This window comes from Bufo gargarizans, chromosome 10, assembly GCF_014858855.1.
Source record: "Bufo gargarizans isolate SCDJY-AF-19 chromosome 10, ASM1485885v1, whole genome shotgun sequence".
Taxonomy (NCBI): domain Eukaryota; kingdom Metazoa; phylum Chordata; class Amphibia; order Anura; family Bufonidae; genus Bufo; species Bufo gargarizans.
In genome coordinates this window covers 86,395,602-86,419,675 of record NC_058089.1, presented here as the reverse complement: position 1 = coordinate 86,419,675, position 24,074 = coordinate 86,395,602, and the positions used below count along the sequence as shown (strand labels likewise).

The following is a 24,074-nucleotide window of genomic DNA, read 5'->3' as shown; positions in this document are numbered from 1 at the left end:
GACCCAATTGCATTGGCTCATCACCAAACACGAGCTCAAGGGTCTCTTTACCCAGAGTGTCAGAAAAGACCACTTCTCTGTATGATAATACGTCCCGGGCGAGAGGAACTTTAGATCTCTCCCTCAGGAGTCTATCAATACGCTCCGCCAGAGACATGGCCGCCTCCAATGACTTTGGATTTGCGTGAAATGGCAAGGTGTCCTTCAGGTTCTCAAACAGTCCTTGGTAAAATTGACTACGGAGAGCTGGGTCATTTCACTCCGTATCAATTGCCCACCTCCTAAATTCAGGACAATAGGCTGAACGTTCTCCCTGCCACAAGCAACGCAACTTAGATTCGGCCAGGGAAACCCGATCTGGGTCATCGTAGAGAAGTCCTAGAGCTCCTAGCTAAGTCATCTACCGACCGGAGGGATTGTGAACCAGTCGGCAAAGAGAAAGCCCAAGACTGAGCGTCACCTCAGTGTTCCTGTAAATCAGATGCGTTCGATATAGAGGGGCGATTTTTTTCAATGCGATTTCTTGCAATGCGATTTTTTTGCCAATGCGATTTCTCTACAATGCGATCTTCTAGCAATGCGATTTCCTTGTACTCGCGCTCTGCAGTATCTCGAATGTTATCAATGTATGAATTATAATGTACTTAATCAGATTTGCATCTGCATTGCTGTGTCTTTACCCCCTCCGGTATCCATGCATGAGACAAAAAAAAAAGACAGCGGCCCGAGGAAGCGTGATCCCACGCGCGAAACGGCCATCGCCGCTTGCAACAGTGTGTCCGCCCCTGGATCCTTCATGTATCGTCTTCTAAGGAAGCTTGAATAAAGTAACCACTACTTCTTCCTCTTCTCCCTACCCATTGCAACAAGTACTTAGCTTAGAGATGTATAGAGAAGCAGGGGATCCAGCACTAGCAACGCCTAACAGAAACTATCAACCACATGGTCAGCAGTGTGAGGCGGATCTAAATAGAGCCTCATAACTGATAAAGAGCGGGACCCGAGGAGAGGCGAGACCTGCCAAACAACAACATACATAGAGGAAAACAGAGAGACCTGTCAGATAGCCTCACGTGCAGCAAGTCTATCCGATCTTCTCACCTCTGTCACAGGAGGGACCGTGACACCCTCTCTGCTGAGTCCGGCCTCACTAATGTGGTGCCAGGCCAATCAGACTCAGTGCCATGTGCTTATCGGAAGGGTATTTAAACAGACATCTGCTGGCCACAACTGCCAGTGATTGGCCTCACTGAGTTTGTGTTCCTGCCCGTTAGTGACCTCTGACTACTGGTTCTGACCCTGCTTGGTATATTACTCTGCATTTGTTTCTTCCGTGGTTCTGACATTATTCTCTGGCTTTATCCCACTTCCCCTTTGGTCTCCCCTATGTAGACCCTGTGCAATTTGTCAGGTCAGGGACCATTGCCCAGTTGGGGGCCGCTGTTTAGGGCAGATTGTCCAAGTAGATAGTGGTGTGGGTGCACTGTTCCCTACCTATGGTGACACCCGCTTTGCCTCAATATGGACTCTAATTGACATCAGTCTGCTGTTCCAAAACACCTATACGGGCATCAATCTGCTCCACAGGATATTGCTTTTGCAGATGTACCATTGCTTTCTTTCAAAAACAGTACCACACCTATTCATATGCTGTATGTGGTACTGTAGCTCAGCACCATTAACTTGAATACCAAACACAAACAGGGGTGTTGTATGTAGAAGCAGCCGCCATGTTTTTCTTATCCGGGACAACCCCTTACAGGACTCAGATCAGCCTTGGTCAATGAAGTCTCTACTGCAGGGCCTATGCCACAGGAGATCACACCATGTGAGCAGATCAGCTGTGTGTGCCAGGCTGTAGGGTGGGAAGGCTATGGGAATTCACTTTTTACCCCCCTCCATGAAGCACATCAGCCATAACTACACCGCCCTTCAAACAGCACATCAGTCACCACTACACCGTCCTCCGTACATCACATCAGCCACCACTACACCGTCCTCCATACAGCACATCAGCCACCACTACACCGTCCAGTGTAGCACATCAGCCACCACTACACCGTCCTCCGTACATCACATCAACCACCACTACACCGTCCAGTGTAGCACATCAGCCACCACTACACCGTCCTCCGTACATCACATCAGCCACCACTACACCGTCCAGTGTAGCACATCAGCCACCACTACACTGTCCAGTGTAGCACATCAGCCACCACTACACCGTCCAGTGTAGCACATCAGCCACCACTACACCGTCCAGTGTAGCACATCAGCCACCACTACACCGCCCTTCAAACAGCACATCAGTCACCACTACACCGTCCTCCGTACATCACATCAACCACCGCTACACCGTCCAGTGTAGCACATCATCCACCGCTACACCGTCCAGTGTAGCACATCAGCCACCGCTACACCATCCAGTGTAGCACATCAGCCACCACTACACCGCCCATCAAACAGCACATCAGTCACCACTACACCGTCCTCCGTACATCACATCAGCCACCACTACACCGTCCTCCGTACATCACATCAGCCACCACTACACCGTCCAGTGTAGCACATCAGCCACCACTACACCGTCCTCCGTACATCACATCAACCACCGCTACACCGTCCAGTGTAGCACATCAGCCACCGCTACACCGTCCAGTGTAGCACATCAGCCACCGGTACACCGCCCAGTGTAGCACATCAGCCACCGATACACCGTCCAGTGTAGCACATCAGCCACCGCTACACCGTCCAGTGTAGCACATCAGCCACCGCTACACCGTCCAGTGTAGCACATCAGCCACCGCTACACCGTCCAGTGTAGCACATCAGCCACCGCTACACCGTCCAGTGTAGCACATCAGCCACCGCTACACCGTCCAGTGTAGCACATCAGCCACCGCTACACCGTCCAGTGTAGCACATCAGCCACCGCTACACCGTCCAGTGTAGCACATCAGCCACCGCTACACCGTCCAGTGTAGCACATCAGCCACCGCTACACCGTCCAGTGTAGCACATCAGCCACCGCTACACCGTCCAGTGTAGCACATCAGCCACCGCTACACCGTCCAGTGTAGCACATCAGCCACCGCTACACCGTCCAGTGTAGCACATCAGCCACCGCTACACCGCCCAGTGTAGCACATCAGCCACCGCTACACCGCCCAGTGTAGCACATCAGCCACCGATACACCGTCCAGTGTAGCACATCAGCCACCACTACACCGCCCATCAAACAGCACATCAGTCACCACTACACCGTCCTCCGTACATCACATCAGCCACCACTACACCGTCCTCCGTACATCACATCAGCCACCACTACACCGTCCAGTGTAGCACATCAGCCACCACTACACCGTCCTCCGTACATCACATCAACCACCGCTACACCGTCCAGTGTAGCACATCAGCCACCGCTACACCGTCCAGTGTAGCACATCAGCCACTGCTACACCGTCCAGTGTAGCACATCAGCCACCGCTACACCGTCCAGTGTAGCACATCAGCCACCGCTACACCGTCCAGTGTAGCACATCAGCCACCGCTACACCGTCCAGTGTAGCACATCAGCCACCGCTACACCGCCCAGTGTAGCACATCAGCCACCGCTACACCGCCCAGTGTAGCACATCAGCCACCGATACACCGTCCAGTGTAGCACATCAGCCACCACTACACCGCCCATCAAACAGCACATCAGTCACCACTACACCGTCCTCCGTACATCACATCAGCCACCACTACACCGTCCTCCGTACATCACATCAGCCACCACTACACCGTCCAGTGTAGCACATCAGCCACCACTACACCGTCCAGTGTAGCACATCAGCCACCACTACACTGTCCAGTGTAGCACATCAGCCACCGCTACACCGTCCAGTGTAGCACATCAGCCACCGCTACACCATCCAGTGTAGCACATCAGCCATAACTACACCGCCCTTCAAACAGCACATCAGTCACCGCTACACCGTCCTCCGTACATCACATCAGCCACCACTACACCGTCCTCCGTACATCACATCAGCCACCACTACACCGTCCAGTGTAGCACATCAGCCACCGCTACACCGTCCAGTGTAGCACATCAGCCACCGCTACACCGTCCAGTGTAGCACATCAGCCACCGCTACACCGTCCAGTGTAGCACATCAGCCACCACTACACCGTCCAGTGTAGCACATCAGCCACCACTACACCGTCCAGTGTAGCACATCAGCCACCACTACACCGTCCAGTGTAGCACATCAGCCACCACTACACCGTCCAGTGTAGCACATCAGCCACCACTACACCGCCCTTCAAACAGCACATCAGTCACCACTACACCGTCCTCCGTACATCACATCAGCCACCACTACACCGTCCTCCGTACATCACATCAGCCACCACTACACCGTCCAGTGTAGCACATCAGCCACCACTACACCGTCCTCCGTACATCACATCAACCACCGCTACACCGTCCAGTGTAGCACATCAGCCACCGCTACACCGTCCAGTGTAGCACATCAGCCACCGCTACACCGTCCAGTGTAGCACATCAGCCACCGCTACACCATCCAGTGTAGCACATCAGCCATAACTACACCGCCCTTCAAACAGCACATCAGCCACCGCTACACCGTCCAGTGTAGCACATCAGCCACCGCTACACCGTCCAGTGTAGCACATCAGCCACCGCTACACCATCCAGTGTAGCACATCAGCCATAACTACACCGCCCTTCAAACAGCACATCAGCCACCGCTACACCGTCCAGTGTAGCACATCAGCCACCGCTACACCGTCCAGTGTAGCACATCAGCCACCGCTACACCGTCCAGTGTAGCACATCAGCCACCGCTACACCGTCCAGTGTAGCACATCAGCCACCGCTACACCGCCCAGTGTAGCACATCAGCCACCGCTACACCGCCCAGTGTAGCACATCAGCCACCGATACACCGTCCAGTGTAGCACATCAGCCACCACTACACCGCCCATCAAACAGCACATCAGTCACCACTACACCGTCCTCCGTACATCACATCAGCCACCACTACACCGTCCTCCGTACATCACATCAGCCACCACTACACCGTCCAGTGTAGCACATCAGCCACCACTACACCGTCCTCCGTACATCACATCAACCACCGCTACACCGTCCAGTGTAGCACATCAGCCACCGCTACACCGTCCAGTGTAGCACATCAGCCACTGCTACACCGTCCAGTTTAGCACATCAGCCACCGCTACACCGTCCAGTGTAGCACATCAGCCACCGCTACACCGTCCAGTGTAGCACATCAGCCACCGCTACACCGTCCAGTGTAGCACATCAGCCACCGCTACACCGCCCAGTGTAGCACATCAGCCACCGCTACACCGCCCAGTGTAGCACATCAGCCACCGATACACCGTCCAGTGTAGCACATCAGCCACCACTACACCGCCCATCAAACAGCACATCAGCCACCACTACACCGTCCTCCGTACATCACATCAGCCACCACTACACCGTCCTCCGTACATCACATCAGCCACCACTACACCGTCCAGTGTAGCACATCAGCCACCACTACACCGTCCAGTGTAGCACATCAGCCACCACTACACTGTCCAGTGTAGCACATCAGCCACCGCTACACCGTCCAGTGTAGCACATCAGCCACCGCTACACCATCCAGTGTAGCACATCAGCCATAACTACACCGCCCTTCAAACAGCACATCAGTCACCGCTACACCGTCCTCCGTACATCACATCAGCCACCACTACACCGTCCTCCGTACATCACATCAGCCACCACTACACCGTCCAGTGTAGCACATCAGCCACCGCTACACCGTCCAGTGTAGCACATCAGCCACCGCTACACCGTCCAGTGTAGCACATCAGCCACCACTACACCGTCCAGTGTAGCACATCAGCCACCACTACACCGTCCAGTGTAGCACATCAGCCACCACTACACCGTCCAGTGTAGCACATCAGCCACCACTACACCGTCCAGTGTAGCACATCAGCCACCACTACACCGTCCAGTGTAGCACATCAGCCACCACTACACCGCCCTTCAAACAGCACATCAGTCACCACTACACCGTCCTCCGTACATCACATCAGCCACCACTACACCGTCCTCCGTACATCACATCAGCCACCACTACACCGTCCAGTGTAGCACATCAGCCACCACTACACCGTCCTCCGTACATCACATCAACCACCGCTACACCGTCCAGTGTAGCACATCAGCCACCGCTACACCGTCCAGTGTAGCACATCAGCCACCGCTACACCGTCCAGTGTAGCACATCAGCCACCGCTACACCGTCCAGTGTAGCACATCAGCCACCGCTACCCCGTCCAGTGTAGCACATCAGCCACCGCTACACCATCCAGTGTAGCACATCAGCCATAACTACACCGCCCTTCAAACAGCACATCAGTCACCGCTACACCGTCCTCCGTACATCACATCAGCCACCACTACACCGTCCTCCGTACATCACATCAGCCACCACTACACCGTCCAGTGTAGCACATCAGCCACCGCTACACCGTCCAGTGTAGCACATCAGCCACCGCTACACCGTCCAGTGTAGCACATCAGCCACCACTACACCGTCCAGTGAAGCACGTCAGCCACCACTACACCGTCCAGTGTAGCACATCAGCCTCCACTACACCGTCCAGTGTAGCACATCAGCCTCCACTACACCGTCCAGTGTAGCACATCAGCCCCCACTACACCGTCCAGTGTAGCACATCAGCCTCCACTACACCGTCCAGTGTAGCACATCAGCCTCCACTACACCGTCCACTGTAGCACATCAGCCTCCACTACACCGTCCAGTGTAGCACATCAGCCCCCACTACACCGTCCAGTGTAGCACATCAGCCTCCACTACACCGTCCAGTGTAGCACATCAGCCTCCACTACACCGTCCAGTGTAGCACATCAGCCACCATACACCGTCCGTGTCGCCTGCCCGGTCTGGTCCTCAGCCCTCTCTCTCCTCACAGCACCACTACACTGTCCTCCATACACCGTCCGTGTCGCCTGACGGCCCGGTCCTTAGCCCTCTCTGTTTCTCCTCACAGCACCACAACCCCAACCAGCGGCGAGAGCGGAGTCCTGCCCCACGTGACTCCGCGTGTCACGTGACGCTCCGACGTCACAGGGTCCTTATCGAGAAGGGGAACTAAACGTTACTGAGGCCCCGAACGCTCGACACAGAGAAAGTTGGTGTGAGGTCAGAACGGAGCGCGCGAAACCGGGGACTGGGCGAGAAACCGGCGCGGAGAGAACGGAAAAGCTGCGCGCGGGCCGCCGGCACCGATGAGTGCCACACATTGTGGTTCTGACGAGTTGGACTTCAGGCTCATATTCGGGGAGGAGGCGACACAGCCCTTAGGACCGGCAGGTAAGTGACTCCGAGCGTCTCGTCAGGTGGTTGTGGAGTGTGGAACCGCGGTGGGTGACGACGTCATGCACGTGTGGCGGGGGCCGGGGCAGGTGTTGTGGTATAACCGTAAATAGTAACCTGTGCGGCGGCCGCTGACTGCCCGGCAGGGGGCGCTGCTGAGCGCGGCGCTCTGCTGGTAGCGGTGGCACGGGGGCACTTGCTGTAGGTCGGTGGGCTGGGCACGGGCTGGCGTCATGAGCTGCTAGAGTTTGCCGACTGGGCAGGAAGCGCGGGCACCGGCGGGGTCATCACCCAGTGTGGGGAGGGGAGGGGGTGTGTGTGTGTGTGACATATGTGACATGTCGCCTCAGGCTGCTCCTCCAGTGACAGCGGCTTGTCATGGGAGACCCCTGTGTGACCGCACGCGTTATCCATGGCCTGGGCTTGGATGCAAGGTGATGACTGCGGGTAGGGAGAATCGTGTGCGTTATTCCACATGTGTGTGAACAGGTCTCCAAGCCCTGCACGTCTGATGGAGGCATCACCCCCAGGGCTGTGTTGTGGTGTGAGCAAGTACTTTACACTGTGTATGTGAGATATAGATAGATATATACCGCCCCGTCGTGTATGTGAGATATATATATACCGCCCCATCCACATAGGCTTCTGTTACTAGATGGATGCTAGCTTCCTCTGTGTTCAGCCTCCACAACTCACTTCATTCTGTTCTGTTTTTATTTCTTTTAATTTTTAATGTTGTTATGATTCTTTCTATTATTAATAATAATAATTTATTTTTTGTGGAATTTTTCTGCACTTTACTGGTGTTTTTTTTTTTGCAGATTTTTTTATTTTTTTTTGCTGTAATAACGACTGCTCCAGATGTTAGCTGAAGGGCCATGGGAATTGTTAGGAGACATTTGTTTTCTTTCTGGATTTTCAAAATCTCATAGTGCTGGAGCTCTGGGGTTTTATTTTTTTTTCCAGGAGTTTCACATCGCTTTCTCTATTGGAGAAAAATGTGGTGAGACGCTCTGGGGGTCATTTATCGAGTCCGGCGTCTGTATGTCAGGTTTTTCTGGACTGCTGGAGGATGAGCTTCATTTGGCCTCGTCAGAAAGTAAGCGCATCCTCTGGCACTAAGAGGGGTGATTTTATCAAAATTGCAAAAAGGGATAATTATTGGCTTCAGAGTGTGAACTGGTCTCAAGTTGCTGTGGTGAAAGTGTATGGTGAGTGGCAGACGTCACCATTGGGAATAAGTGACGTGGAAACTGCAGAGCACCACGTGCCACTGATGGGGCTCTGAAGCAGATGGAGGGTCCCTGCATCAGCAGAAAAGGCTTCAATTTTCACGGCAGTATCGGAATTGGACCTCTGCTGTTTGGCAGAGGGTTGTCTTCTTCTATGAGTCACGTTTTCTGTTTTATTGAATGGATGGACGTTGTGGTGTCAGACGAGAAACATCAGAAAACAAACACTCTGCAACCACTGCTGGAAGAACACAAGCTGGTGGCGGCTGCGTTATGGTCTGGGGAATGTTAGTGGCATTCTCTGGGCCACTCATCCATGTGGAAGGCGCTGTCAGCCGATCTGGGTATGAATCCATCCTTGCAGATCAGACACCCATACATGCTGATTGTCTTCCCTGGGGCGGATGGGATCTTCCAATAAGACAATGCGACATGTCACACGACTAGAAATGTCTGATGTTGGTTGGAAGAGCATGACCATGGCTTCCAAGTACTACCCTGGCCTCCTTATTTCTGAGTCAGTCCCAGCCCGTCTAGCCGCTGTCCGTGTCTGGATATTAGTGTGTAGTCTTCTATTTAAAAACTTTGTGTAAATTGATCTGCGGTGCCGATTCTAAATCCACGGGGTGTCGCACAAATTTCACCCTTTGCTTTGCCGAGGTTGAAACAGGCAACTAATCCACAGTGGAAATTCCTCTGCAGGTGGTCTTCTCCTACGTTTGGCCTTACCCTACAGTGATGACCAGGAGAGGCCCACCTCACCTGTGTCTATAGATCTGTCTTCTGCTATATATCTTCAAGTGTCCCTGTACTTTGAAAAATAGTTTCATAGGTCATAGCCAGAGGTCGCAATAACTCCTGCACAAGTGTCATAGACGTCTGTACAGGCAGTTTTACGCCCTAAAAAATGTCTAATGCGTATGAATACGCAGGATAATTTCACTGCCATTCATGAGCGCTGTGAACGGCACAGGCAGCGCAGCAATAACAGAGCTTTGTTATTATGGAGGAGGCTGCTGATCTGCCAGTATCGGTAGGCTACCGCACCATGTGCCAGGGACAGTATGGCGGGAACGGAGCCTCTGCTGAGCAAAGACCGTGTGCACAGGTGATGTGACACCAGAAGTCCCAGCGTGCCCTGCAGGCTTCTATCTGCTGCTGGGAGCTCAATGTGGAGGTTTATGAATGGAAAAACTAGAGGCTAAAGAAAACAAATAGAGAAAACCGACTGCTCGGAGTAGGTATAAATTCACATTGGGATTTTTTTTTTTTTTTTTCAGTTTTTGTTTATTTAGTTAGGATTGGGTGTATTTGTTTAGTTGCCACTGTATTTTATCTGTAGGAGGCTAATGGTACTTTCACACTAGCGGCAGGACGGATCTGACAGGCTGTTCAGGCTGTTCACCCTGTTCGTCCTGCCGCTACTTTGCCGTGCCGCCGGACTGCCGCTCCATCCCCATTGACTATAATTGGAGCGGAGCTCCGGCGCGGCGAGAGGCCGCCGGACTAAAAAGTCGGACGTGCAGTACTATTAGTCCGGCGGCCTCTCGCCGTGCGCTGTTCCCGAGCTCCGCCCCCGGTCCCCTTTATAGTCAATGGGGACGGACAGGCGGCAGGACGGATCCGACAGGGTTAACAGCCTGTCGGATCCGTCCTGCTGCTAGTGTGAAAGTACCCTAAACCTCTTACAGATAAAATACAGTGGCAAGTAAACAAATACACCCAATCCTAACTAAATAAACAAAAACTGAAAAAAAAAATCCTAATGTGAATTTATACCTACTCTGAACAGCGCGGTTTTCTCTCTTTTGTTTTGTTTAGCCCCTTGGCTATTAGTTTTTCTATGTATGTACCCTCGACTGTTGAGGTCTATTTTCCTGTATGGTTCCTGCCCAGAGATCAGAGAGGACTATAGGGTGCACTATACTGTGCAACAGTCTGATATATTGTGTATAAGGCCTCATGCACACGACCGTTGTTCTGGTTCGTATCCAAGCCGCAGTTTTGTCGGCTCTGGTGCGGACCCATTCACTTCAATGAGGCCGCAAAAGATGCAGATAGCACTCCGTTTGCTGCCCGCATCCGTTGCTCCGTTTCGTGGTCCACAAAAAATTAATAAAAATAACATGTCCCATTCTTGTCCGCGCTTTGCAGACAAGAATAGGCAGTTATATTAAAGGCTGTCCTCGCCGTTCCGCAAATTGCGCAACGCACACGGAAGCCATCCGTGTTTTGCGCATCCGCAGTTTGCGTTACGCAAAACACACTGCGGTCACGCGCATGAGGCCTAAGACTGTCCTATAACTGCCTCCTGTGCATTCATCCCAGACCCCACTGCTCCCTGCCACAACCACCAGACGTCCCTGTTCAATTCTTATTGCATTGGGTTTTGCACAGTCTACCGCTCCGATCCCTATGTGACAGATTTGGTGCTTCCTGAAAGGTAGGGATTCAGTCTTCTGAGAGAGAAATTTAAAATGGTCAAAATTTGCTATTTCTGCATGGAAGACATTATAGAGGAGACTGGTAATGGTTTCCCTGCAGAAATGGCAACATCTTAATATTATGTAGACCTACGTATTATATAGAAGTGCAATTTTCGTCCTCCTCCTCGGCTAAAAATACTCCTCAAAAATGGTAAGAGGAGTATTTTTACTCTTCCAGAAAAAATGGAGTGCGACCTCTCATCATAACTACACATCAAAGGTTTTGATAGGTGGGGGTCCGAATGCTGAGACCCCCACTGATGGCGCTCTTTCCTCACTGCAGGAGACGGACTGGAGACATGCTCATAGTCTCCTACAGCACGGAGGGTGTGCACTTTGTGAGCACCTCTCTCTCTTCCTTCTAGCGATCAGCACTTCGATCCCTAGAAAGCAAAACCTTTTTGTCACTACGACCTATCAAAAGTTATTGTAAAGTATAGGAACACTTTGTAGTAACATCTTTATTGCAGTTTTTTTTATTTATTTATGAAAAAGCAGTAAACTTTTATCCTCTTTCTAGACCGTTCCCATGTTGGATCAGCTCAATTTTGAGATACAGAAGAATGTGATTTATGTGCACAATATGACGTTTTTGTTGCCGGCCCAAACAAATGTTGGGACTTGGGGATTTCTAAAAGTGCAATAATTCTAAATAAAAATCAGTTTGTAGAAGGCAATAATAACCAACTTTTAGTACTCGCCTTACTGCTCTCCCGCTGCTGTTCTGGTCCGCGTCCCTCTCCACTTCCTCTTCTCAGGCTTTTCACCCCACTCCACCAATCACTGGCCGAGGCGGGTCGCCACTGTTGCCAGTCATTGAGTGGACAGTCGGGACCTAAGCAGTGACTGAACAGCAGCTGCGGGGAATTGGCAAGTATTATTTTTGCACTATTCTACCCCAGTTTTATTTAGAATTATCACTCCAGCATACCCCTTCAATCTAGTTTACCGTCAGGTTATGTACTGTAGATTTGTTGCAGATTTTACTACTCTGTGCTCTACAAGGGCTGAAATCCGCAGTGGATATCCGGGCCGTAATTTGACGGCTGAAAATCCGGACTCCAGGAGAGTGTATGCTGAGATGAGAAACTGACATCTGATCCACTTTGCTTGTGCGATAAAACGCTGCAGATTTTCCTTAGGCCTCATGCACACGACAGTTGTTTTTTGTGTCCGCAAACAGTGTGTCCGCCCAAAAAAACATGCGCCATCCGTTTTTTTTTTTTTTTGGGGGAGGATCAGTTTTTTTCCACAGATCCCTTGTAATAAATGCCTATTCTTGTCCGCAAATCTGAAAAAAATAGGACATGCACTATTTTTTTTGCTGAAGAGAAACGCAGACAACGGACACAGAACACAAACGGATGAACTATCAACATTTTTTTGCTGACCGATTGAAATGAATGGGTCCCCATCCTATCCACAAAAAAAAAAAAAAAAAGGAAAGGAGGCCGAGAAAAACGGCTGTCGTGTGCATGAGGCCTTACACGAACACTCAACGGTACATTCACAGTGAACCTGTCGGATGTAAAAATACCCTAATCGAATTGGTGACTTTCAAATTGTATGGAAAGTCTGACCCTTGCACAGGGTAAAGTCTGCCAAAAGGCATCCTACCAGTGAGTTATTACACTTGAGACATTGGCTAAACACAGGAGCTTGTAGGATTACGTAACAATTTTTTTAAGGCTACTTTCACACTTGCGTTTGGTGCGGATCCATCATGGATCTGCACAGACTGATCCGTTCAGAACGGATCCGTTTGTATTATCTTTAACATAGCCAAGACGGATCCTTCTTGAACACTATTGAAAGTCAATGGGGGACGGATTCGTTTTCTATTGTGCCAGATTGTCAGTGAAAATGGATCCATCTCCAGTGACTTACATTGTGTGCCAGGACGGATCCGTTTGGCTCAGTTTCGTCAGACGGACACCAAAGCGCTGCAAATAGCCACCAAAGTGGAATGGAGACGGAACGGAGGCAAACTGATGCATTCTAAGCGGATCCTTTTCCATTCGGAATGCAAACTAAAATGTTCAGGGCTCTCACAAGCGGTCCAAAATGGGTCTCCCAAACGGAAAACCAAAATGCCAGTGTGAAAATAGCCTTAGACTTGCAGTGGCTTCTTACTATTGCTAGCTTTGCACACAAGTCTGCAATATGGGCTCATAGGCTACCTTCACACAGGTTTTACGACCTGGAAATCCGCACAGATCTCTGCATGGATTTCTGTGCCTATAAAAAAAAATTTATGCATATACCTTAAAGGGTCCCGGGTGTCAGACCATCGCCGATCAGATGCTGATGATCTATCCAGAGGATAGATCATCAGTTTAAAAAAAACTACAGAACCCCTTTAACTTAGGCTACTTTCACACTAGCGTTCGTTGGTCCGCTCGTGAGCTCCGTTTGAAGGGGCTCACGAGCGGACCCGAACGCCTCCGTCCAGCCCTGATGCAGTCTGAATGGATGCGGATCCGCTCAGACTGCATCAGTCTGGCGGCGTTCAGCCTCCGCTCCGCTCGCCTCCGCACGGACAGGCGGACAGCTGAACGCTGCTTGCAGCGTTCGGGTGTCCGCCTGGCCGTGCGGAGGCGTGCGGATCCGTTCAGACTTACAATGTAAGTCAATGGGAACGGATCCGCTTGAAGATGTCACCATATGGCTCAATCTTCAAGCGGATCCGTCCCCCATTGACTTTACATTGAAAGTCTGAACGGATCCGCGCAGGCTACTTGCGCACTTGCGAATTTTTTTAAAGTTATTAATGCAGACGGATCCGTACTGAACGGAGCCTCCGTCTGCATTAATATGATCGGATCCGTTCAGAACGGATCCGATCAAGCGCAAGTGTGAAAGTAGCCTTAGATTGCAAATCTGCACCAAAAAATTAACACAAACAGTTGACATGTTGCAGATTTTTGTATCCTTATAGTAGGTCAGGTTCTGTCCAGGATAAAAAAAAAAAAAGGAGCCCTATAAGGCCTCTTTCACACGGGCGTCAGTTTTTTTGCCCGGATAAGAGGCGGGTGCGTTGCGGGAAAATGCGCGATTTTTCCGTGTGAGTGCAAAACATTGTAATGTGTTTTGCACTCGCGTGAGAAAAATCGCGCATGTTTGGTACCCAAACCCGAACTTCTTCACAGAAGTTTGGGCTTGGGATTGATGTTCTGAAGATTGTATTATTTTCCTTTATAACATGGTTATAAGGGAAAATAATAGCATTCTGAATACAGAATGCATAGTATAATAGTGCTGGAGGGGTTAAAAAAATAAAAAAGTTAACTCACCTTATCCTCTTGATCGCATAGTTCCCGGTCTCTTCTTTACTAGCTGTGGGCTAAATGACCTGTGGTGACGTCAGATCACATGCTCCAATCACATGGTCCATCACCGTGGTGATGGAGCATGTGATCTGACGTCATCAAAGGTCCTTTACCTGTATTTAATGCTCACCACAGGTCCTGCTCAACAAAGGATGCAGAAGGAGATGCCGAGCTTCGCGATCAAGTGGATTAAGGTGAGTTAAATTATTTTTTATTTTTTTTAACCCCTCCAGCGCTGTTTTACTATGCATTCTGTATTCAGAATGCTATTTTCCCTTATAACAATGTTATAAGGGAAAATAAGAATGATCGGGTCTCCGTCCCGATCGTTTCCTTGCAACTGTGCGTGAAAATCGCACCGCATCCGCACTTGCTTGCGGATACTATGCGATTTTAACACACCCCATTCACTTCTATGGGGCCTGCGTCGTGTGAAAATCGCACAATATAGAGCATGCTGCGATTTTCACTCAGCGCACAAGTGATGCGTGAAAATCGCTGCTCATGTGCACAGCCCCATAGAAATGAATGGGTCAGGATTCAGTGCGGGTGCAATACGTTCACCGCACGCATCGCACCCGCATGGAAAACTCGCCCGTGTGAAAGGGGCCTAAGGCTTTAGAGGAGGAAAATAAGAAAAAAAATATTTTTCATCAGACCTCAACTCAGAGCCCCAATCAACCCCCAATGTGTATCAGACCTCAGATAAGACCACATTCGGACCTTAGCTCGGACCCCTGATGTAAATAAGACCCCCCAATCAGACCTCAGATGAGAGCCCCAGTATGCATAGGACTCCTATTCAGACCTCAGATCAGACACCCGTATTAATCAGACAGCAGTGCAGACAAAAAAAAAAGATGTACCACTCCTGCTCCACATGCCGCTCCTCGCATCCAGAGCTCTTCCTGTTCTTTCTGCCACGCGCTCTGCTAGACTCAAAGTGCACAGCGTGAGGTCACAGAGCGCCAACGTCCTTGTGCTGTGCGCATTCGCAGCACAGCGAGCGTCTGAGGAAGATCAGGAAACGGCGAGTACGGAGCCCGGGAAGCACTGCATTCACCACTTCCCGGTCCTCCTGTACTAATGAGCGCTTCCATAATAGAAGCACTTGTTTATATTTGCAAACGGTGCAACTTATAGGGCGAAAAATATGGTAAGTGTGCATGAGGTTTGTCTATTCTTATAAACTTTGCTGGTACTGTATTATGCTGAGCTTTTTCTGCACGAAAATCTGCGTTGAAAAACCAAATGTGATCCGCAACCTTTGGGCAACTGCACACGCTGCGGACTACGCTTGAAAAAAAATACTAGCGTAATACTGTACCAGCAAAGTGAATGAGATTTGACAAATCTCTTATACACTTTGCTTTTTTTTTTTTTTTTCTTCCGTTCTTTTGACCTACCGAGCGGATTTAGAAATCTGCAGTATGTCAATTGTTAGTATGATTCCACACCTTCTGTAGACTGTTTCCCCATTGACTTCAATGGGGTTGTTATCCAACAGAAACTCTTTGGCCCCTTTCACACGGGCGAGTTTTCCGTGCGGGTGCGATCTGTGCGGCGAACGTATGGCACCCGCACTAAATCCTGACCCATTCATTTCTATGGGGCTGTGCACATGAGCGTTGTTTTTAACGCATCACTTGTGCGTTCAGTTGAAATCGCAGCATGCTCTATATTGTCCGATTTCGACGTGACGCAGGCCCCATAGAAATGAATGGGGTGTGTGAAAATCGGATGGCATCCGCAAGCAAGTACGGATGCCGTGCGATTTGCACGCACTGTTGCTAGGAGACGATCGGGATGGAGACCCGATCATTATTATTTTCTGTTATAAGGGAAAATAATAGCATTCTGAATACAGAATGCATAGTAAACCAGCGCTAGTGGGGTTAAAAAAAAATAATAAAATTTTTAACTCACCTTAGTCCACTTGATCGCGAAGCCCGGCATCTCCTTTGTCTCCTCTGCTGATGAACAGGACCTGGGGTGAGCTGCTCCATTAAATATCGGTTAAGGACCTTCGATGACGTCACTCCGGTCATCACATGGTCTTTTACCATGGTGAATCACCATGGTAAAAGATCATGTGACGTACCATGTGATGACCGGAGTGACGTCATCGAAGGTCCTTAACCTGTATTTAATGGAGCAGCTCACCCCAGGTCCTGTTCAGCCGCTCAGCGCAGAGGAGACACAAGGAGATGCCAGCTTCGCGATCAAGTGGATTAAGGTGAGTTTAATTATTTTTAATTTTTTTTTTAACCCCTCTAGCGCTGGTATACTATGCATTCTGTATTCCGAATGCTATTATTTTCCCTTATAACCATGTTATAAGGGAAAATAATACAATCTTCAGAACATCAATCCCAAGCCCGAACTTCTATGAAGAAGTTTGGGTACCAAACATGCGCAATTTTTTTCACGCGAGTGCAACGCATGACAATGTTTTGCACTCGCGCGGGAAAATTGCGCATTTTCCCGCAACGCACCCGGCTCTTATCCGGGCAAAATAAAACTGACGCCTTACTCTTTCTTACTATCACTGTTAGTAATCAGGATTCTGAGGGTACTTTCACCGCAAGCTGTGGTATTTTCTCCGGCCAAAACTCCGGAGCACTTGCCGGATTCGGCAATAATTTCCATTGAAATGTATTAATGCCGGATCTGGTACCAAGTGTTTCAGAAAACCGGACCTTTTTAAAAATGTGAAAAAATAAACACCGGTTTCGTTTTTCTGGATGACACCGGAGATACGGATCCAGTGTTTCAATGCATTTGTCATCCGCATCCAGATCCGGAAACAAATGCTATCTGTTTGCACACTGATTTCCGGATTTGGCAGGCAGTTCTGGCGACGGAACTGCCTGCCGGAATCTAACGGCGCAAGTGTGAAAGTGCCCTTAGAAGATTTTTATTTATCTACAAATATATACAATTTCTGAAATTCCTGACATTTTCCAAATGCCTGTAAGTAAATATACTTTGCATTGTACTCTTGATAACTGGAAAACATTTATACGCTTAATAATTGTAAGAAATGTATGAATTTGTCTGCAGAAAAAGTTAATGAAGCTCTATATGTGTGTCCTGGAGATGCAGAGAACAATGCGCAAGTCTAAATGGGAATAAAAGAAGCCTGTAAGAAGTAGCTGCGATATTCAGTGCTGCCATGAAAGGGTTGTGCAGCAATAAGTACCTTTTCACAGGATCCTGCAGCCTGCCTCTGCTATGGATAGAATCATACTTGTCTACTCTCTGCGGCGCTGGTCTTACATGCCGGCTCCTCTGTGTCCATCTTTAGGTCTGAGGATTGTTTTATTTAGTCCCCGGCACAGGCACGTTCATCTACTTCTCTGCAGCCAATGACTGGCTTCAGCAATGATTTTTCTCTTGTGGAGCAGAGCAGATGATTATGCCAGGGAGGAAGGAAACAAGCTGTGGACCATAAGATAGATACACGGGAGCCAGGGCATGACCAGAGCAGAGGGAAGCAGGGAAGTATGAATCTTCCCATAGCAGAGGTAGGCTCCTGTGAAAAGGGATTTACCGTATTTTACGCTTTATAAGACGCACTTTTTCCCCCTCCAAAGTGGAGGGGAAAAGTTAGTGCGTCTTATAAAACTAATGTGGCCCAAATGTGTAACTTAATGCAGCTCAGGAGCTTTCACTAACTGCTCCTGAGCTGCCATAAAACAATGGAAGGACGGGCGGGCAGGCAGCACTCGCGGTACCCTTCAGTGAAGCCGCCAGCCTGTGCATACATTGCGGCACTAAGCAGCAGGCTGACGGTTTCACTGATGACCAAGTGCTGCGCCCGATCTCCTCCATGTGAGCTGGTCCTAGAGTGCCCGGACCGGTACCGTAACTGTCTGCAGGCTGGTGGCATCTCTGTATGCCATATAGTGCCGCCAGCCTGCATTACCTTAGTACAGCGCCTTGGAGCAGTCCGAAGATACCTAGTATAAGGGAGAGGAGAGGTGAGAACTGATTATCATCACTAAAACACCCTGCTTATAGTATAGACAGCAGAGAACTGATTATCTATCATCACTAGAAAACCCAACTACTTTCAATAGTGGCGAGAGCTGTGTAAAATCATGAAAAGTAAAAAAAAAAAAATATTCAAAAATGGCGTGCATCAAAAACATTTTTTTTGCAGCAGCAAGCAAAGGAACAAATCAAGTGATAAATTCCCCCTACATGTGTTATTGCGGCTGGTAATATTGATCCAGTTAAATTAAAGGGGATCTCTTATTTCAGCAAATGGCATTTATAATGTAGACAAAGTTAAAGGTTATCCTGGAAAAGATAATGATGACTTATCCTCTGGATAGGTCATCATTACCACATCAGTAGAGGTCCAAGTCCCGGCATCACCGCTAATCCGCTGTTTCAGGGAGCCGCTGTGCTCACAGCTTTCCAAGGACAGCGCCGTAGATCGTATAGTGGCAGTGCTTGGTATTGCAGCTCAATTGACTTGAATCGGGCTGAGCTGCACTTAGGCCATGTGACCAATGTACAGTAATGTCACTGAACTAGAAAGGCTGCGGCGCTGTATTGTGATTGTCCATATTGCCTCCTTTGCTGGCTTAATTCATTTTTAATTGCATTATGCACTGCTCGTTTCCAGGGGTTACGACCACCCTTCAATCCAGCAGCGGTGGTCTTGCTTGCACACTAGAGGAAAAGCCGCCGTCTTCACTAGTGGCCGGGCCCATGGGAGTGTGTGTAGGCTGGCGCGTTTTCCTATAGTTTGCAAGCACGGCCACCAGGGTGGATAAAAATCAATGATTTAAAAAAAAAAAAAAAAAAATATGATTTATTTTATTTACATGAGATTTTTATTTTTATCTATATAAAATGCTTTAAGAGGAAAATATATTACCATCCAAAGGTTATTCCATCATGAAATAAAGATTAGTTTTTTAATTATGTAGAATAAGGCTGTATATGTTGAATTTTTTGGGCAAATAAATTCCATTAATCCATTCACAATGTCATGCTCTTCCAGAGGTTTTTGTAAGATTATTGGGCCGGTTCTCTGCCTACAAGATATTATCACAGATGCTTGGTTTACTTTTGCAGTTCTCAAAACTGAATTTGACTCAGCAGAGATCACATGCCTCTTCTTCACAGCAGAAATGTTATAACATGAACAGAGTTGAGAAAAAGACCTTAATCCTAACTTCTACAAACCTATGAATACAGAATCGACCTAATCAAACTAATATGAAAAGTTGTTATTCTAAAAATCTTCAACTACTTGCATATTATAAGTTATACCAGCAAGAATTAGTCTTTATGTAGAAAACTATGATTTCAATCGGGCCTTACTGACTAGCGATTTAAATCAAATCCATCCTGACGGCCACTGCTAATGGATTGCAGGGTGGACGTAACCATGGAAACGAGCAGTGTATAATGTGATAGAAAAAATGAATCCAGCCAGCAAAGGAAGGAATATGGATAATAACAATACATTAGTAAGTGTCTTGTATTATCTTTCTCTACATGATAAATGCTATTTACTGAAGAGAGAGAAATCCTTTGAGGCTTTCTTGGACTGCCATTGTTTTTTGGATGTCATTTTTATTTTGTTCACTTCGCAATAAAACTTACGTTACCTTTATGCAGCGGGTCAGTAGGATTGTGTCGAAACCAAATTTATATAGCTTTTGGTGTGTGTTTTTTTTTTTTTTTTTCTTTAAAATTTTTCTGTACACGTTTTTTTGTTTTTGTGGATCGAGGGACTGCGTTGAATGCACGTGATAAGTAGCATAACAATTTTAATATTTCTGCAGTTTCCGATGTATTAATAACAATTTTTTTTTTTTTTTTATATGATAAATGAGAGCCAATTCTGCCGCTTCTTTTATTCCATTTTATACGGTGACTTTATGTTCGACGGTCTTTTATATCTTCACGTGACGCATCTATTAAGGAAACCCTGCAGTTTTAAATTTCGCAATAAAAATTATCGTGAACCAAATAATGACTACTAAAAATGTAGGAGCGTAAAAATAGCAGATCCCTCTGGCAGCAAAGGATTAAAGGAAGATCTTGTGAAGAAACATTTCCTAAAGTTTTTTGTATCTTAAGGCAAGTAAGTAACTGTCAAAGGGGGAACATGGTAAGGTGGTAGAGCGTCTCTTTTGTTCTTGCCTTAGAAGCAGGATTGATGTTCAGTGAGTCAAACCTGCTGGTATGTGAGGATTCCATAAACCTGTTATTACAGGCAGAAGATAAGAATTTGAGCTTCATGTTTTATCACGTATACCTAGTCTTCTGCTTCTGCACAATTTTTCTACCATATGTTACTTCTTTGTGTTTTCATTATTGCATTAGAATTGCTTATGCATTTTATTTTAAATTTACAGTATTTGGGCTTTTTTTATTATTTTTTTTTTTTTTGCAGCAATTTCGAATGGTTTGGATTTTTTATTTTTAATATAGGAGTATTTCCACCCATTAGTGAAATGCCGTGGATTTGCCGTGACAGATCTGCAGTGTTGAATGGGAGAGATTTACCCAAAAGTTTTGCACGGTCAGGAACAGAAATGCTCCTGGCTATGTTTCTACGTCCTGTGTAGTTTACAGGAGCGGTTATTACACATGGGGCCTGAGACATCATTGCCGCCAGGCAGAAGTATAAAGTATGTATGAAGCTCAGGAGCGCTCAGTCTGTCTTTGCCGTGTGCGCTCTGTGGTCAGGAAGTCTGTGATGTCTGCCTGCGCTGTGTCAGTTTCTGCCGGCAGGAATGGAAGTTGGTAAGAGAGTCCTCTTCTTATGACCGCATTTCCCCTTGGCACAGGTACGGTGGACAGACTAAGATGCCAGGGCAGATTTGGTTTTGCCCTGCTTGTCTGTGGGGAAAAATGTGCAGTACATATTGTCTAAAGTCCATGCTTATCATTCGGAGTCTGGTCAGTAATTTTAATATTGCTTTAGTTTTATTAGTTACTCCCTTTAAAAGGAGTCTTTCACGCAGATTCACTTTATTAACCTAATAACAGTGTTATGTCCACGGCATCCCCCCTATTAAAACGGTGCTTGCCATTTGTTCCTTGCTAGCATCGTTGTGGAGAAAAACACTTTTTTAATCCGCATGCAAATGAGTCTGTGAAGGTGCCCAGGGGCGGCGTTACAACGGCCGGTGCCCAGGCCCCTGGGTCATTTTCATACGAAGGCACTCCCCCTCCGCCGCATCTGCCCGCCCTTAGTCTCTGTTCTAACCTCCCTCCTCCCGTCCGTAATCCCACGTGCAGATATCGCGTTCATCGGCGCATGCACGGGATTACGGACGGGAGGAGGGAGGTTAGAACAGAGACTAAGGGCGGGCAGACACGGAGGAGGGGGGAGTATGAAAATGACCCAGAGGCCTGGGCACCGGCCGTTGTAACGCTGTCCCTGGGCACCTTCACAGACTCATTTTAATGCTGATTAAAAGTTTTTCTCCACAATGATGCTAGCAAGGAACAAATGGTAAGCACCGTTTTTAATAGGGGGGATGCCGTGGACAGAACACTGTTATTAGGTTAATAGGGTGAATCTGCGTGAAAGACTCCCTTTAAAAGGGTTGTCCGGGTTCAAAGCTGAACCTGGACATAACCACCACTTCTTCACCCATTCAGCCCCTATGAATGGAGCATCCGAGCATTTCATGCCTCGTTGCTCCCCCTTGCCCTTCGCTGTATCGCGTGGGATTCCTGTGATGTTACCGGCTCTGATTGGCGGGCTTTAGCTCTGCCCTAGGATGTTTTACAGGGAAGGACAGCGCTAAAGACCGCCCATTAGTTCCGGTGACATCAGCATGCTCACTGCTAGTGTACTCATTAGGTATCGCCGCGTCCGTATCGACCGGCTCTATAAAAATATCACATGACCTAACCCCTTGGATGAACACCGTAAAAAATTGAAAATAAAAACTGTGCTAAAAAAAACATTTTTTGTCACCTTACATCACAAAAAGTGTAAGTGTAATAGCAAGCGATCAAAAAGTCACACGCACCCCAAAATAATGCCAATAAGACCGTCATCTCATCCTGCAAAAATCATACCCTACCCAAGGTAATCGCCCAAAAACGTAAAAAATTTTGGCTCTCAGACTATGGAAACACTAAGGCTACTTTCACACTAGCGTTCGGGGCTCCGCTTGTGAGTTCCGTTTGAAGGCTATCGCAAGCGGCCCCGAACGCATCCGTACTGCTCTAATGCATTCTGAGTGGATTCGGATCCGCTCAGAATGAATCAGTCTGGCACCGTTTGTCCTCCGCTCAGCAGGCGGCACCCGAACGGAGGCAAACGGATCCGTCCCCCATTGACTTTCAATGTAAAGTCTGGACGGATCCGTCTGAGCAACTTTCAGACTTAGAGTTTTTTCTAAACTATAATGCAGACGGATCCGTTCTGAACAGATCCCATCGTCTGCATTTATAGGAGCGGATCAGTCTGTGCAGACACCAGACGGATCCGCTCTGAACGCAAGTGTGAAAGTAGCCTAAAACATGATTTATTTATTTTTGCTTCAAAAAGTAAATCCTTGTCTAAAACTTACATATATAAAAACAAGTATACATTTTGGGTATCGCCGCATCCGTGACAACCTGGTCTATAAAAATATCACATGATCTAACCTGTCAGATGAATGTTGTAAATAACAAAAAATAAAAACTGTGCCAAAACAGCTATTTTTTGTTATCTTGCCTCACAAAAAGTGTAATATAAAGCAACCAAAAATCTTATGTACCCTAAACTAGTACCAACAATACTGCCACCCTATCCCGTAGTTTCTAAAATGGGACCACTTTTTGGGAGTTTCTACTCTAGGGCTGCATCAGGGGGCTTCAAATGGGACATGGTGTCAAAAAAATAAAAACGTCCAGCAAAATCTGCCTTCCAAAAACCGTATGGCATTCCTTTCCTTCTGCCCCCTGCCGTGTGCCCGTACAGCGGTAAACGACCACATATGGGGTGTTTCTGTAAACTACAGAATCAGGGCCATAAATATTGAGTTTGGTTTGGTTGTTAACCCTTGCTTTGTAACTGGAAAAAAAAATATTAAAATGGAAAATCTGCCAAAAAAGTAAAATTTTGAAATTGTATCTCTATTTTCCATTAATTCTTGTGGAACACCTAAAGGGTTAACAAATCAGTTTTGAATACCTTGAGGGGTGTAGTTTATAGAATGGGGTAATTTTTGGGTGGTTTTTATTATGTAAGCCTCGCAAAGTGACTTCAGAACCTGAACTGGTCCCTAAAAATTGGGTTTTTGAAAATTTCTGAAAAATTTTAAGATTTGCTTCTAAGCTTTGTAACATCCCCAAAAAATAAAATATAATTCCCAAAATGATCCAAACATGAAGTAGACATACGGGGAATGTAAAGTAATAACTATTTTTGGAGGTATTACTATGTATTATAGAAGTAGAGAAATTGAAACTTGGAAATTTGCAAAAAAAATTTTTACAAATTTTTGGGTAAATTTGGTATTTTTTTTTTATAAATAATGATGCATTTTTTTTAACTTCATTTTACCAGTGTCATGAAGTACAATATGTGACGAAAAAACAATCTCAGAACGGCCTGGATAAGTA

The 24,074-nt window shown here is 47.6% G+C and overlaps 1 protein-coding gene across 7 annotated transcripts in view; it reads left to right on the top strand.

The window, feature by feature from the left end:
• Positions 1–7,193: 7,193 nt before the first annotated feature.
• NFATC3 (nuclear factor of activated T cells 3) overlaps positions 7,194–24,074 on the top strand; it is a 154,907-nt gene continuing 138,026 nt past the window's right edge. For 4 of the 7 annotated variants that reach the window (XM_044269853.1, XM_044269856.1, XM_044269860.1 and 1 more), the window contains exon 1: positions 7,194–7,424. In XM_044269853.1, coding sequence (XP_044125788.1) covers positions 7,340–7,424 — 85 coding nt within the window. In that variant the 5' untranslated portion in view covers positions 7,194–7,339. Of the gene's footprint in view, positions 7,425–7,577; positions 7,633–7,828; positions 7,875–24,074 lie in introns of those variants that run through there. The other 3 variants (XM_044269858.1, XM_044269857.1, XM_044269859.1) reach the window with 3 other exon arrangements.